Source organism: Dreissena polymorpha, chromosome 11, assembly GCF_020536995.1.
Source record: "Dreissena polymorpha isolate Duluth1 chromosome 11, UMN_Dpol_1.0, whole genome shotgun sequence".
Taxonomy (NCBI): Eukaryota; Metazoa; Mollusca; class Bivalvia; order Myida; family Dreissenidae; genus Dreissena; species Dreissena polymorpha.
Window position 1 is genome coordinate 49,909,807 of NC_068365.1, and position 14,306 is coordinate 49,924,112.

Consider the following 14,306-nt stretch of genomic DNA (forward strand, 5'->3'; position numbering starts at 1 on the left):
AATAATAAATATTAAATATGTATATTCGTGCTTATAACAAATGAATAATATATTAAATTAAATGTTATATAATTGTGCAATTGATATATAAAACCATATATTATACGTACATTCTGGGTTATATTTTCCTTGTTTTAATGATGGCAATATTGAAATAAAATATATTGTTATGATTATTTTGGGTTATTTTCAGAAACAAACGTATAGTAGCGGTAACATAATGCACTGACAATACAATTGAGTAAGTGTCACCTGCTGTTGAGACGGGTGATAAAAACACCTATTGTCGGCCTGATTGCTAATCTGTTGTCACTCAACGAACGGATGGAAATATCTGACAGCGGATGGAGTAATTGGCGCCAATCAATGCCTCAAGCCGACTCAATTGTCACCTCGTGGCGACATCGGATGGAGTAATCCGCGCCAATCAATGCTCCAAGCCGACTCAATTGTCACCGCATGGCGACTTGATCGCTTAATTGCAATTAGAGAACTGATGTCAAACGGCTCACTGTGTATATAACCATGGTCAAAATGCAGTATCGTCAGTCGAGAGACACAACTGATCCGAATAACTATTCGAGCTCAGGTATCTTTGCGTATTATCAGCAAAACATTTGATATTTTATTAGTATTATTAGTAGTAGTATTTTGGTACAATTTGTTTTAGTAGTATAAGTAGTATTTTGAGAATCTATCAGCGAAAAGCTTGATATTTTTTAATAACTAGACGTAGTTGTCGTAGTAGTCTAGTTTAAATTATAATAATACTATTTGTATATTGATATGTGTAGTATTTTTGTTAATACACTAATTCATACACTCAGTAGATTGAGTAATTCTAGTAGTAATACTCATTATTTTTAGTAACAGTAGTTTACCTAGTTGTTCACAGTTGTAGTATTATTGGTAGTATTTTTAGTAGTAGTATAAGTAGTTTTAGTAGTAACAAGATGGCGCAGGCTATTCTTGGACAACTGAAGACGGCCATACAGCCCAATCGCAAGTTGTATCGTTGCAATTGGTGCCTGCACGACGCGAAAACAAAGCTAGATCGTCACCAGATGACATGCCCCCGATGCCCTGTCGGGATAGATGGGAGGGCAGAGTACATCAAAGAAAACAAGAAGATCCTAAAGGACAACTACACCGCATTCGAGGCCAACAAAGCTGTCCCTGAAGGATGCTATTCAGCGGACAGGATGTACATCGCATCCGAGGTATGTGAAAACGTTTATACAATGTTAATGTAAATAATGTATATTTTACATTTTAATATATGAGTCGCGTTGTGAGAAAAATGGGCATAATGCATGTGTGTAAAGTTTCGTACCAGATTAGCCTGTGCAGTCCGCACAGGCTAATCAGGGACGACACTTCCCGCTTTTATGACATTTTTCGTTTAAATGAGGTCTCTTATTAGCAAAAAGGCAATTTAGGCGTAAAGTGTCGTCCCAGATTAGCCTGTGCGGACTGCACAGGCTAATCTGGGACTACAATAAACGCACATGCATTAAGCCCGGTTTTCTCACGATGCTCCTCATATGTTGTTGTTACTGCACTGGGCATAATGTATGTGTGTAAAGTGTCGTCGTACCAGATTAGCCTGTGACGACACTTTCCGCTTTTATGACATTTTTCGTTTAAATGAGGACTCTTATTAGCAAAAAGGCAATTAAGGCGTAGGGTTAGTGTTACATTTTAATATCATAAATACGTTATCTCTAGCTTACCCCTTTCCAAGGGTGTTATTTCATCCGGAAAATATTCAAGCGTTGGGAATCGTCCACCTCTATAAAGAATCCAAATCAGGTTAAACATAGTACAATGCAGCCTAACAGGAAATCAAGAACCACAACTCATCTTTCCTTTCCGGATAAAACCATGTGCACGCCTATTTTAGGCTCAGGACTTATGTGTTCTTTTCACTGTGTTTTTGTCGGAGTTTAAAAGGATAAAGTTTATTTATCTTTTATTTGTATCATTCGGTTTATATTTCTATACTTGCAGTTCTATGTTGCAGTTATTGTCATATTTCTGCTTTTGCTGGGTTTCTTTGTTTGTTCTTCGCTCATGTACATGACGTCATGAGCACTTGAACCACGAGGAATTCGTGCCTATTCCCCAATAAGTAATTGAGGTCAATTGGACAGCGTTCTTTGTGTTTACATTTTGTGGTTTAACTTTTTATTTGAATTATAATCATTAATTTGTCTTTTGTAGGTTCTTTCTGTTTCTTTTATTTCAGAATGAACTTACAGGATAGAGGTTCTTGTGGTCATATCAAGGCAAGGTGGGATTTCCACGATACTTGCCTGGCATGTACCGGTTGCACATTTAATAACAAATGTGCGGTTTGCGATTTGTGGGCTTACGACGTATGGACGAAAGCAGGTCGCCGGAGGACGTCGATCAGCCGCAAACGCAACGAACCTCCATCCGACGTTGATTACCCGGTGACTCCACTGGTCAAGGATGACCAGCGGTTTTGTCAGTCACTGGGTACCGGGCAAGATGGTGTTGTTGTCAGTCGATCGTCATCAGATCTTATGACTCACACCATGCATACCGGCGACATTGATCATGGGACGACTGGATCAATGTCAGACCATATGGCAGCCGCCATTCTATGGTCTTTGTCCGGTGACGTAACCGGTCATGATATGACCGGCCGGTCACCGGTCATGTCACCGGTCCGGTCATGTCAACGGTCCGGTCACCGGTCCGGTCCGGTTACCGGTCCGGTCCTGTCACTGGTCCGGTCCGGTCATTGATCACCGGTCCGGTCCGGTCACCGGTCCGGTCACCGGTCAGCAGTCATCAGTTAGGCCTGCCACCGATAACACCAATCGCCGGTCAAGAAGAACTCGGTCTTCATCATCGGCTTATTCTTCTACATCCGTTTCGTCGTCGAATACATCGTCTTCATCAAGGAGTGGACATCGGACACGCTCTTCTTCGTCGAGCAGTTATCATCGTCGCGGCGCTCATAAGCGATCACGTCGTCACTCACGGAGACGGTATTCCAAAAAATCTCAATCTCATCGCAGCCGATCCACATCTCGACAGCGCAGCCGATCCAGATCTCGACATTGCAGGAAACGAGGACGTCGGCAACGTTCACGTAGACAGCATCGGACCTACCATTCGTATAGTCGTTCACCATCGTATTCCGTTATGGAATCGCATGTTTCCATGCCAAATGTGTCGGTTCCAACGTTGACTGCCACACGTATTGCATCTTCAGGAGCTCATCTCACCACTACGGCGTCAGTGTCAACACCACGGGTATCATCTACCGTATCTAGTCGTGTACCCCCTACAGCTACCCTGTCGAATCCTGATACACTATGGATACAGAATTCGACGGGACATTTTGTACCGATAAATGCTGATAATTTACCATCTTCCGGTTTACATTATCAGTTTACTGACGTCGGGGATGATCATTCGCTGTTACCAGACAATTACAATCCGGTACAAGATATTCTAACTTCTGTTCCTGCTGATTCTATACACACCGCTGTGAGGCTGATTCAGATGCAGAATCTAATGTTGAGACGGATCAATATTTAGCTCCGATTGGTAAGATCTATGAACTGATGTTTCGTACTCTTGGTGAAGATTACTGTCCAAGACCTGCTGAACTGTCTTCAAATGCGACGATTTCTGTGACAGAACAACTTTTTCGTACATTTGATCCCAACAGGGTTATTAAGTCGACGGCTCGTCCTGACCCGCGACTTCCCATTGGTTCTACTGTTCTATCTGTTCTTCAATCATTGGAATCAGCTAATACGACTATTCCAAAACGAGGAGAAACATGGAAAATTCCTAAGGAACTAGCTGATCCAAAACACCAGAAAGGTAGTAAAAGTTACAAACCTCCTGTACCACATGCAACATCTGGGTTGGATTTTTCAAAACTTCCGGTTCCAGATCCGGACATAAGCAAGCTATCTCTTGTAATGCCAAGTGGTTCCAATTCAGTTTCTGTTCCGTTTTCAATGTTGGAAACTTGGGAAATGAGGGAACGTAGATCATTAGGTTTGACTAACCAAATTGACTTTATGCTAGCGACAATTTTACAAATGATGTGTGATTGGTCGGAATCTGTTCCGGAGGAACTCCGTGATTTGTTAATTCATCTCTCACGGACCACACTGGCCTTATCTCACACTTCTGCTTCTTCAATGTCCGAGATGCTAAGGATTCGTAGAGATCTTATCCTTACTTATTTACCTAAAGATTTTCTGTTGGAACCTGGTATGAACTCGCTCAGAACAGCTCCTCTCACATCAGGGTTCCTTTTTGGTGGAAGGATACAAGAAGCAATCACAGCTGACAAGTATGACCAGCTTCATGCTTCTTTAGCTAGAAACAACTCTGGACAACGCCAAGGGGTCTTTAAGCATCCTGCTTCTAGGCCACCAGCAGTTCCAGCATTCAAGACGGTTAAGAGAAATAACCTTTTCTCTAAAAAGCCTTCTTTTAATCCACGGTCAGGTCCTAATAGGCAGTCTTCCTATAACAGGCCTTTTTTGTCACACAAGTCTTCTAATAAAGATTCTGGGAAAAAGGGCAAACCCAAGCCGGGACAGAGGAATTTCAAACCTTCTACCGGCAGGGGCGCACCTCCTGCTTATCAGCCCTAGGGCCCTTCCCTTTCTACCGCCACAACCTCCGATGCCGGAAATACCAGTCGGGGCCAGATTTTTCCACTTCTCAAATCGATGGCTTCAAATTACTTCAGACGCATGGGTTCATTCTCTTGTGATAAAAGGCCTGACTTTTCAATTCGAAAAAAGGCCTCCACTTTCTCGCGTCCCTATAGAGCTGGTATCTCGGCATCCACATATTCCAGAGTCCATTCTCGGGCTCTTGGAAAAACAGGCGGTAGAAAGGGTTCAAGATCCTTATTCTCCAGGATTTTACAGTCGTCTTTTTCTTATTCAAAAGAAAAATTGTTCTTGGAGACCAGTAATAGATTTAAAAGTGTTCAACATGTATCTCCTCAAACCAACTGTCAAAATGGAGACTCCTTCTTTCATACGGGAATCCATCAAACCCCTGCACTGGGGGGTGTCTTTGGATCTGGAAGATGCTTACTTCCATGTTCCTATACATCCCAACTACCGGAAGTACTTGCGATTCGCCTTTCAAGGCCAAGTCTACCAGTTCCAGTCTATGCCTTTCGGGTTGGCGACAGCCCCACGAGTTTATACCAAACTAATGTCGGCAGTCGGATCAAACCTCAGAGTTCACGGGATTATTCTTCTTTAGTATTTCGACGACTGGCTCTTACACCAGCTCGATCGTCAATTGCTTCTGTACAACCTAGAATTCTCTTGGAAGGAACTCCTCTCGTTAGGGCTCCTTCTCAATGCAGACCAATCAGACCTCATTCCTTCACAGGACTTTACGTTTGTGGGAATGAATTTCTTGACCCACATCAATCGGGTCAGAGTGTCTTTTCAACGTATATCAGACCTTCTGATGAAGGTCAACTGGGTTTTGTCCCAATCTCATATAACAGCTCAAGAATTCCTCTCTCTCAACGGTATCTTGAGCTCAGTAGCAGACTTTGTGCAGTTGGGACGTCTCTTCCTACGTCCTCTTCAGCACTATCTCTCAGCTTGTTGGAAATGGTCTTCAGGCAATCTATTAACACAGATTCCAATCCTTCCCTCCTTTAGGTCTCATCTTCAGTGGTGGCTGGACGAGGAGACTCTGTTGGCAGGAGTACCCTTTTTCCTCCACAACCGTCATTATCTTTAATAACGGATGCGAGCAAGGAAGGGTGGGGTGCTCACCTGGAACCTCTCAGTCTGATAATTTCAGGGTTGTGGTCTCATCAGGAATCTCACCTACATATCAACAATCTAGAAATGCGAGCAGTATTTCTAGCTGTATCTCATTTCCAATCACATCTTCGAGACTCTTGTGTGATGGTGTCAACAGACAACACATCTGTGGTGGCTTACATCCAGGCACAGGGGGGAACACATTCTCAATCCCTGTATCTGGAAACCAGAAAATTACTTGTTCTTTGCAGAACACTCAACATTCATCTTCTGGCATAATATTTTCCAGGTCGCCTCAACGCCCTGGTGGATGGTTTGTCTCGCAAACACCAGTTACTTCCATCGGAGTGGACACTTCATCAAGAAGTGACCAACCAGATCTTTTTCAAGTTCGGTTATCCCCTGGTCGATCTATTTGCGACCAGACACAATCACAGACTTCCTCTGTATGTGAGTCCAGTTTATGATCCAGCACCGTGAGCAATCGACGCGCTTTCGTTCGCGTGGGACCAACTGGACGCTTACGCCTATCCCCCACCCATTCTAATTCCCCAAATATTGGGGAAAATCAGGGTGAGCTCTTGCAGGATACTCCTGATTGCCCCTTGGTGGCTCAGAAGATCTTGGTTCAACGATCTTCTCAGTCTCCTGTACGATTATCCCAGGAATCTTCCTCACAGGTCAGATCTTCTGTCTCAAAGCGGCAGACTACATGCGGACCCAAAAGTGTTCCACTTACACGTCTGGCCGTTATCAGGCAATCTTTGCAGAAGAAATGTTTTTCTGTCAGGGCTTCAACCCTCGTTGCTTCGGCAAGGAGAAAATCCATCAGAGCAGTCTATGATGCTCGTTGGAAACTCTTCTCCAAATTGGTGTTTTCGAGGGAAAATTAATCCCCTCAATACCTCTGCTAGACGAATAGCGGAATTTCTCATTTATCTTTTTGATGATAAGAACTTTCTCTTAGTTCCATCAAAGGATACAGATCTATGATTTCGCATACATTGGCTTTCACTAAGTCTTCACAAGTCTATGCTGATCCAGCTATTTCAGAACTTGTTCGATCTATGGAACTTAGTCGTCCTCTATCTCGTACACTTGCTCCTAAATGGGATTTAGCGTGTGTGCTAGGTTCGCTTATTAAGGCTCCCTATGAACCTCTTGATCAGGCTTCATTACAATTCATAACATGGAAGACCGTTTTCCTTCTTACTATGGCTTCAGCCAAACGGAGAAGTGAAATTCATGCTCTTTCTATCGAGGATAGTCATCTTCGTTTTGACTCTTCTGATGGATCCGTTACATTGTTATGTCAGTCAGGATTCCTTGCTTAAAATCAACTCCCCTCTATGGCTTCCAAACCCTTCAAAGTTCCAAGTCTATCTAGAACTTGTGGACATGAAGATGATGATAGACTCCTTTGCCCGGTCAGGGCTTTGAAGTTCTACCTTAAAAAAGTAAAGTCTATTCGAGGTTCTCGCAAGAGACTTTTCATTCCATTAAAAAAGGGGGGGGGGGCGATGTGTCTGCGGCTTCTATTTCTCGTTGGATAGCCTCGACTATAAGGAAAGCTTATTCTTCTCTTTCATCGAGGGATTTATCCCTGTTTAAGATAAGACCGCATGAATTAAGAGCTCTTTCGGCTTCGTGGGCTTATATTAATCAGACCCCACTATCTGAAGTGCTTCAAGCTGCTTTCTGGAGGAATCCGACCACCTTCTCCTCTTTTTATCTTCGTTCTCTTGAGTGCCAACAAGACAATTTGTATAAGTTGGGTCCTCTTGTAGTGGCTAAAACTGTAGTTTCTTCTATGGCGTAAGTACACTGGTGCAGTCAAAGAATTAAGAACTATACTGTACTAACAAAGATTATAAGATGACGTGATTCTACTATCTCTGGCTGGAAACCCTCTATATGGGTTCTGCTGTGATGGGAAAAAATATGCGAACCTTCCCGCCGCAGCTGCAAAATCAGCTAGAGATAACAGGTAACGTATTTATGATATTAAAACAAATTTTCTTAAAGTAAAATTCATTTTAATTATTAAATACTTACCTGTTATTGGTAAGTCCCACCTCCCACCCCGCTCATCGCTTTTTTATGTTTGCGTAAAGGAAAGATGAGTTGTGGTTCTTGATTTCCTGTTAGGTTGCATTGTACTATGTTTAACCTGATTTGGATTCTTTATAGAGGTGGACGATTCCCAGCGCTTGAATATTTTCCGGATGAAATAACTCCATTGGAAAGGGGTAAGCTAGAGATAACAGGTAAGTATTTAATAATTAAAATGAATTTTACTTTAAGAAAATTGGTTTTAATATATGATTCCCGTTGTGAGAAAACTGGGCATAATGCATGTGTGTAAAGTGTCGTTCCAGATTAGCCTTGCAGTCCGCATAGGCTAATCAGGGACGACACTTCCCGCTTTTATGACATTTTTCTAATAAATTAGGTCTCTTATTAGCAAAAAAGCAATTTAGGCGTAAAGTGTCGTCCCAGATTAGCCTGTGCGGACTGCACAGGCTAATCTGGGACGACACTTCACGCACATGCATTAAGCCCGGTTTTCTCATGACGCTCATAATTCATCTACTTGGATGTACTTCTATTCATATCTTGAATCTGTGTCAACTGTTCATATAATTAATATGGAAATGTTTCTACATTAGGTGTACGGCATCCTTGAGGACTGGGGGCATGATATAATCCCCACAGAGTTTGGTGTATGGACGCACCCGGTGGAGCCTGCTTGTCGCTTGGTGAAACGGCGCTTTCCGCAAGTCGAGCGGGAACAACAGCCAGGAAAACAGCAGCGTCTGCCGCTGTCAAAGTCGTTGTTCACTAGATCTCCACCAGCGCCTAAGGCTCAAAGGTCACCATTTAAGTTATCTCCACCAAAGAAGGCAGTGCAGGCTGGCGGCGGCAAACAGAAAGCGGCCACGGTCAGTCGGGCCCCGGAGAGCGACGAGGAGGACGCCCGCACCAAGAAGCGCCCGCTGTCGTCCCCGGAAAGCGATCTTGATGCCGAGGTTATACCGCCGTCTGGAAGCAAATCAAGACGGCGGGTAATCTTTTCTTCAAGTGATTCTGAGGATGAGCCGGACTCCGGAATTTCTCCTATCGGTGACGCCGCTACAGATGTCGCTACCTGCCAGCCTTCGACTTCCGCAAACGGTGGAGGCACTCGCGTCCTGTCAGCAAACGGGCGACTGCCGACCGCAGACCTCAGGAGAAGATTGAAGGAAAATGGCTTCTACGATGTTCCCCAGCCGTTTATTGACCAGCCTATATTTAGGGTAGGTAGACATCGGTGTCATACGCGGTATGAAATGCTCGTGTTCTCGCTTGTATAGCTATCATTTAGATATGACCCAATTTTGTCTATCATTCCAGAACTTCCGCTCGCACCAACGGAAAGCGCATACGTCCGAAGCAGCGATTAACAACAGCCTGGCCGACGTGACGAGGATGACGTGGAAAATGATGGGGCTACAGGGCATCACAGCGCAAGATTTCAAAACGACTTACCTGTCGTTGGCCGGTTACGAGAAGCTTCTTGCATGGTTTGACAAAATGGATGTAAATATCAAAACCGTGTTAAATTACACGAAGAACTTCATGCAATTCATGAAGTACGTGAACATTGACATGGACCTACTGTTGGTAAGTAACGATCAACGTGAGTTTAACAGGCTTTCTTGTCTTCAAATCCATATTTCTAACTCGCGTTCTGGTCTAGATTCAGGTGTGTTTGAACTCCACAAAAGACAGATGAACTCGAAGCCGATGCCACCTGCACCAGCCGAAGTGAAGAGAGTCCTAACGGTTGCCAAAGACGACTTCGATAGAGCGATGGATGAACTGAGAAAGAAGAAGGACGACTCCGGACCGATTCTAACCAAGACAAGGGTAGCCTTCATAAACCGATATATCACGGCCTATCTGTGTCTGGGCCAGGGTATACGTGTCGGCGCAGCCGAAAATATGCATGGCAGCGAGTTTCAGGCGGCGTATAATGGCGAGCGGACATTGTCTGACCTTGGCAACCCACACATTGTAGTTCATGTGGCCAATCATAAGACGAACGTCACGCAGGACTGCCGCATTGCCCTTAATTCCTACTGGACTGATTTTTTTTATTTATATTTCAGGTACGTGCGCACCATCATCTTCCATCTGAAGAATGCGACACACCCGTATTTCTTCACGCAGAGCGACGGGCGCCATTTCAAGAAGGTCAGCGACGGGATCGAGAAGCTACAGAAGCAGTATAGGGTTGCCAAAATCACCTCATCAACGGCTCGGTGCGCGTGGGAGACGTGGGTTGAATCAAGGCCTGAAGCCCAGAGGAAGTTAGTCGCCGACTACCTGTGCCATTCGGCGGAGGTAGCAAGAAGCCACTACAAGCACGGGTTTGCGAAAACGTCGATTGACGCTCTGGCTGCTTTGGAGGCGATCGAGGAGGATCCGGGCGTGGACGGCAAAGGCAACCGCGTGTCAGTAACCGTGGACGCAGCGGTTGCCCATAGCGTACCTCGATCGGTGGCGACAACATCAGTCGATGTGACGCCTGCCGCTGAGCAGGAGGTACCACCGTCCACGGCCACTCCACCGAAAGCCGTCTTGCCGAAATCACCGAAGACGCCGAAGGACATCAAGGTGGAGCGCATCATGGACCAACTGAAGGAGAAAGTGGCCGGGGATATCGCCGACGTGACCATTCCCACCCCTACCCAATTGATAGACATGGAGAAGGCTGCTGGACGTAAGATGAGCACAGACGATGCGGCAACCATACAGCGCTCCCTCCGGACCATGCGGGACAACGCTCTGGCGGACAACATGGCCATTCGTCTTTTGAAGAACGAGAAGAAAAGACAGAATGTGCCGTACAAGGACCTGCTTGCACCTACGTTGACGGCCGCAGACTTAACGAGGAACAAGTGTGGCGTCAAAATCAAGGAGAGCGTACTGTTGTCCAAGTTTCGGTCCATGCAAAAGACCTACCAGAGCTCGTCCCTGAATCCGGATAGCGATGATATGAGGGCCCTCATCAAAGGACAGAGCTGGCCTTACGTTTGTCTACGCAGCAGTGCCAACAAAGGGAGAGGTGTCTTCGCCAACTCGTCAATCCCCAAAGGACAGGTGGTGTGCGATTACCACGGCCAGACGATTTCGTCGGAGGAGGGAGAGCAACGAATGAGGAGCACGGACCCCCAGGCCACCAACTACATGCTGTTTTTAAAGGAAGGTAAGATATGTATTGATGCATCTAATCAATGTAGTTGTCATTCCAGGGCGGAATTCATGAAGACTTACGGGCGGCAAATGAACCATTCGGCCAAGATGTGGAACGTGAAGCCGAAGGCCGTTGACTTAGACGGTACAACCGTGGTCCTGCTGACTGCGATTCGCGACATAAAAGCAGGCAAGGAGCTCCTCTTCGACTATGGGGTCCGAAGAGGAGAAGATGGGGAAGATATAGGTTGGCTGAAAAAGTAAAGATCTTGCCCCGAATAGGTAAGTGATAGGGTAGGTAGGGTAGGCCGGGTTAAGGACCCATCTGTGACTACGAACAGATGGTAGGTATAGTATATAGATGTTGTAGGTATGGTAGGCACGTAGGTACGGTAGGTCGGTATTTGCGGTATATATGGTAGGTTGGTAAGTATCGTAAGTAGGTAGGTAGTAAGATGACAAACCCGATCCGTTTTTTTGGTTTGATGGTTCGGGTTGTTAGGTAGGGTAGGTAAATACGGTAAAACTGTTAATGTTTTATTTTATATTTGTTGTCGCTGTTTTAAATTTAAACAAATATGTTATATAGCGATATTGAGGACGAGTACCATTTTGTTATTGTATGCAAGTGTTTTACTGTAATAAGAAAGAAATATATTAAACAATATTACTATGTTAAACCTTCTGTATTTAAATTTACACAACTTTTGACCTCATGTTATAAGATAGATATAAATAATCTTTGTAAGTTTGTTAAGGACGCTCTTTACTACAGAGGCACACACAATTTTGTTAATAACTGAAACACAGTTCATCTCCGAATAAATTCTCGATTATGCATTGTTTAACTAATAAGTGTGTATAACCCTTTCACTTAATGCTATGTCATGTTGTTTTATGTATTATATATGTATATGTTTTGAAAACGATGTACTTGTACAAGTCTTAAATAAAATGTTAGGTAGTGTAGGTAGTGTATGTAGGGTAGGTAAATACGGTAGGTAGGTAGGTTATGGGGTAGGTTATGGGGTAGGGTAGTGGGTAGGTTTCGTGAGAAAACCGGGCTTAATGCATGTGCGTAAAGTGTCATCCCAGATTAGCCTGTGAAGTCCGCACAGGCTAATCTGCGACGACACTTTACGCCTAAATTGCCTTTTTGCTAATAAGAGACCTCATTTAAACGACAAATGTAATAAAAGCGGAAAGTGTCGTCCCTGATTAGCATGTGCGGACTGCACAGGCTAATCTGGGACGACACTTTACGCACATGCATAATGCCCAGTGCAGTAACAACAACATATGAGGAGCGTCGTGAGAAAACCGGGCTTAATGCATGTGCGTGAAGTTTCGTCCAAGATTAGCCTGTGCAGTCCGCACAGTTTTACGCCTGAATTGCCTTTTCTCACAACGCGACTCATGTAGTAGTATATGCCTTTAATAAGTAATAATAATAAAATTATAAAATTAAAATTATAAGGATGATTATTATATCTATAACAGTAACCATTTTCTAGTAATACGTGTTTATTATAATAGTAGTAGTAGAAGTTGTGGCATTAACAGTAGCGTATTAGTATGCGTATTTCATCGGTAATAATAATAAAACAATAATGATGCTTATAATACTTATAACAGTAACTATCTTCTAGTGACACGTATTTATTATAAAACAAATGTTAACGATATGAATCGTTATGTAGGTCATTGCCGAGCTACTTCAGACCAGGGTGGATAACCTTAGACGGCGAGCTATGGACACCATACCCGAGCTAGATCTAACCAGCAAGCGTAGCCGGAATATACGGAACGCCCCTTTGGCTTTATCGGGGACCTCAGCAAGTCTCTCTTCGGCACGGCAACACAAGATGACGTCCAGAAGATTGCCGATAAGGTCAACCGATTGATCGCGGCCGGGCAAGGTCTGCAAAACGACTTGGTTTCTCACCTGCAACATTTCGAGTCGTACATGTCGCTAAGCAGCCGGAAAATGGCCAATATGGAGTGGTTCATCAACCGGACTGTGGAAGGCATGACGTCCATCCAGCGGAATCTTCATTCTTTCGAGAATATGACGGAGCAGCGCATCAATGTACTGGAGCAGGCTTTGGAGGAGAATATCAAAATGGTGACAGGGTCAGCAGAAATAGCTCAGTATCTGACGGAACTCCAGGCGGGTCTTTACCACCTTGCAGCTGGTAATCTGCCTTACCATCTAATCAAACCCGTGGACATCGCCAGAGTCATTGATCAATTGGAAGATACCTTGAAAAAAGCCGGGTCTCCATTACGCATCCTGCAACGCGACCCGACTTGGTACTATGGATCTGCCACGTTCTTGACCCACATTGTCGGCGACCGAGATATATGGGTTACTCTTAAGGTCCCCGTTGGCATGAAGACAGACATGGACCTCTACAGGGTGCTAGTCTTCGGCGTGCCATTTGAGAACCACACCGTTTTGATAAAAGACCTTCCCGCGCACTTCATGGCCGACTCATCCACCGCCTACCGGACAGAAGAGGTGGTGTTTCAGGCAATCGACACCGAAGATATAGCCCAGTGCACCGGCAAGCATCACCGCGTCTGCGATTTAGTCCTCAACGCGCAGCTAGTGAGCACTTCAACAGCATGTATCGCGGCAGTCTGGATGGACGACCAGCGAAAGGTTGAGTCAAACTGCCTTAGGGTGATTGTACCTGAAAGTCGACGTCCCATCGCGCGGCCTTTGGCGAACGGAAGGGTCCTTTTCGTGGACGTCAAGGACTTCACTAAAACGTGCCACGGGAAGCCGACGACACTCGAAAGCGGATGCACGTTTTGCATGGTTAGACTACCATGTAACTGCATGATTTCCACGCCGTTCGCCGCAAACATAGTCGCGCCGAGTAGACGGACTTGCCAGAACAATAAAGACGGCAACGACATCTCCAAAATACACCTAACTAATCTTCATGTACTAAAGACTAGACTGGACAGCACGTTAAAGTTAAATATTCACTTTCCCAGCAGCGTGTACCAACAGGACGTCATCACCTCGGCAGAATATTCGTTTGATAATATAACAAGGGAATATTTGAAATCTCAGGCAGGAGTAGAGGAAGACTTGTCAACCCTGCAACAACGGGCTCATCAACTCATGGCAAAGACAGAGAAAGACCGTGATGTCAGTGACTATTTCTCACTCAAAGGTAACCTGCACACGGGGCTAGGAAGCGCAGGACTGATCGGATTGATATGCTTGATCGTGTGGCAAGCGTGGGCTAC

The 14,306-nt window shown here is 44.8% G+C and overlaps 1 protein-coding gene across 1 annotated transcript; it reads left to right on the plus strand.

The window, feature by feature from the left end:
* Positions 1–953: 953 nt before the first annotated feature.
* On the plus strand, positions 954–11,306 carry LOC127849832 (uncharacterized). Its single transcript, XM_052382584.1, has 3 exons — positions 954–1,220; positions 8,474–9,100; positions 9,198–11,306. Exons 1-3 carry the CDS (start codon positions 954–956, stop codon positions 11,304–11,306), a joined length of 3,003 nt encoding a protein of 1,000 aa, XP_052238544.1.
* Positions 11,307–14,306: the final 3,000 nt, after the last annotated feature.

Coding starts and splice junctions, on each gene's coding strand:
- LOC127849832 (XM_052382584.1), top strand. CDS start 954: ATGGCGCAGGCTATTCTTGGACAACTGAAGACGGCCATACAGCCCAAT. Junction 1,221..8,473: donor GGATGTACATCGCATCCGAG/GTATGTGAAAAC, acceptor TTTCTACATTAG/GTGTACGGCATCCTTGAGGA. Junction 9,101..9,197: donor TTGACCAGCCTATATTTAGG/GTAGGTAGACAT, acceptor CTATCATTCCAG/AACTTCCGCTCGCACCAACG.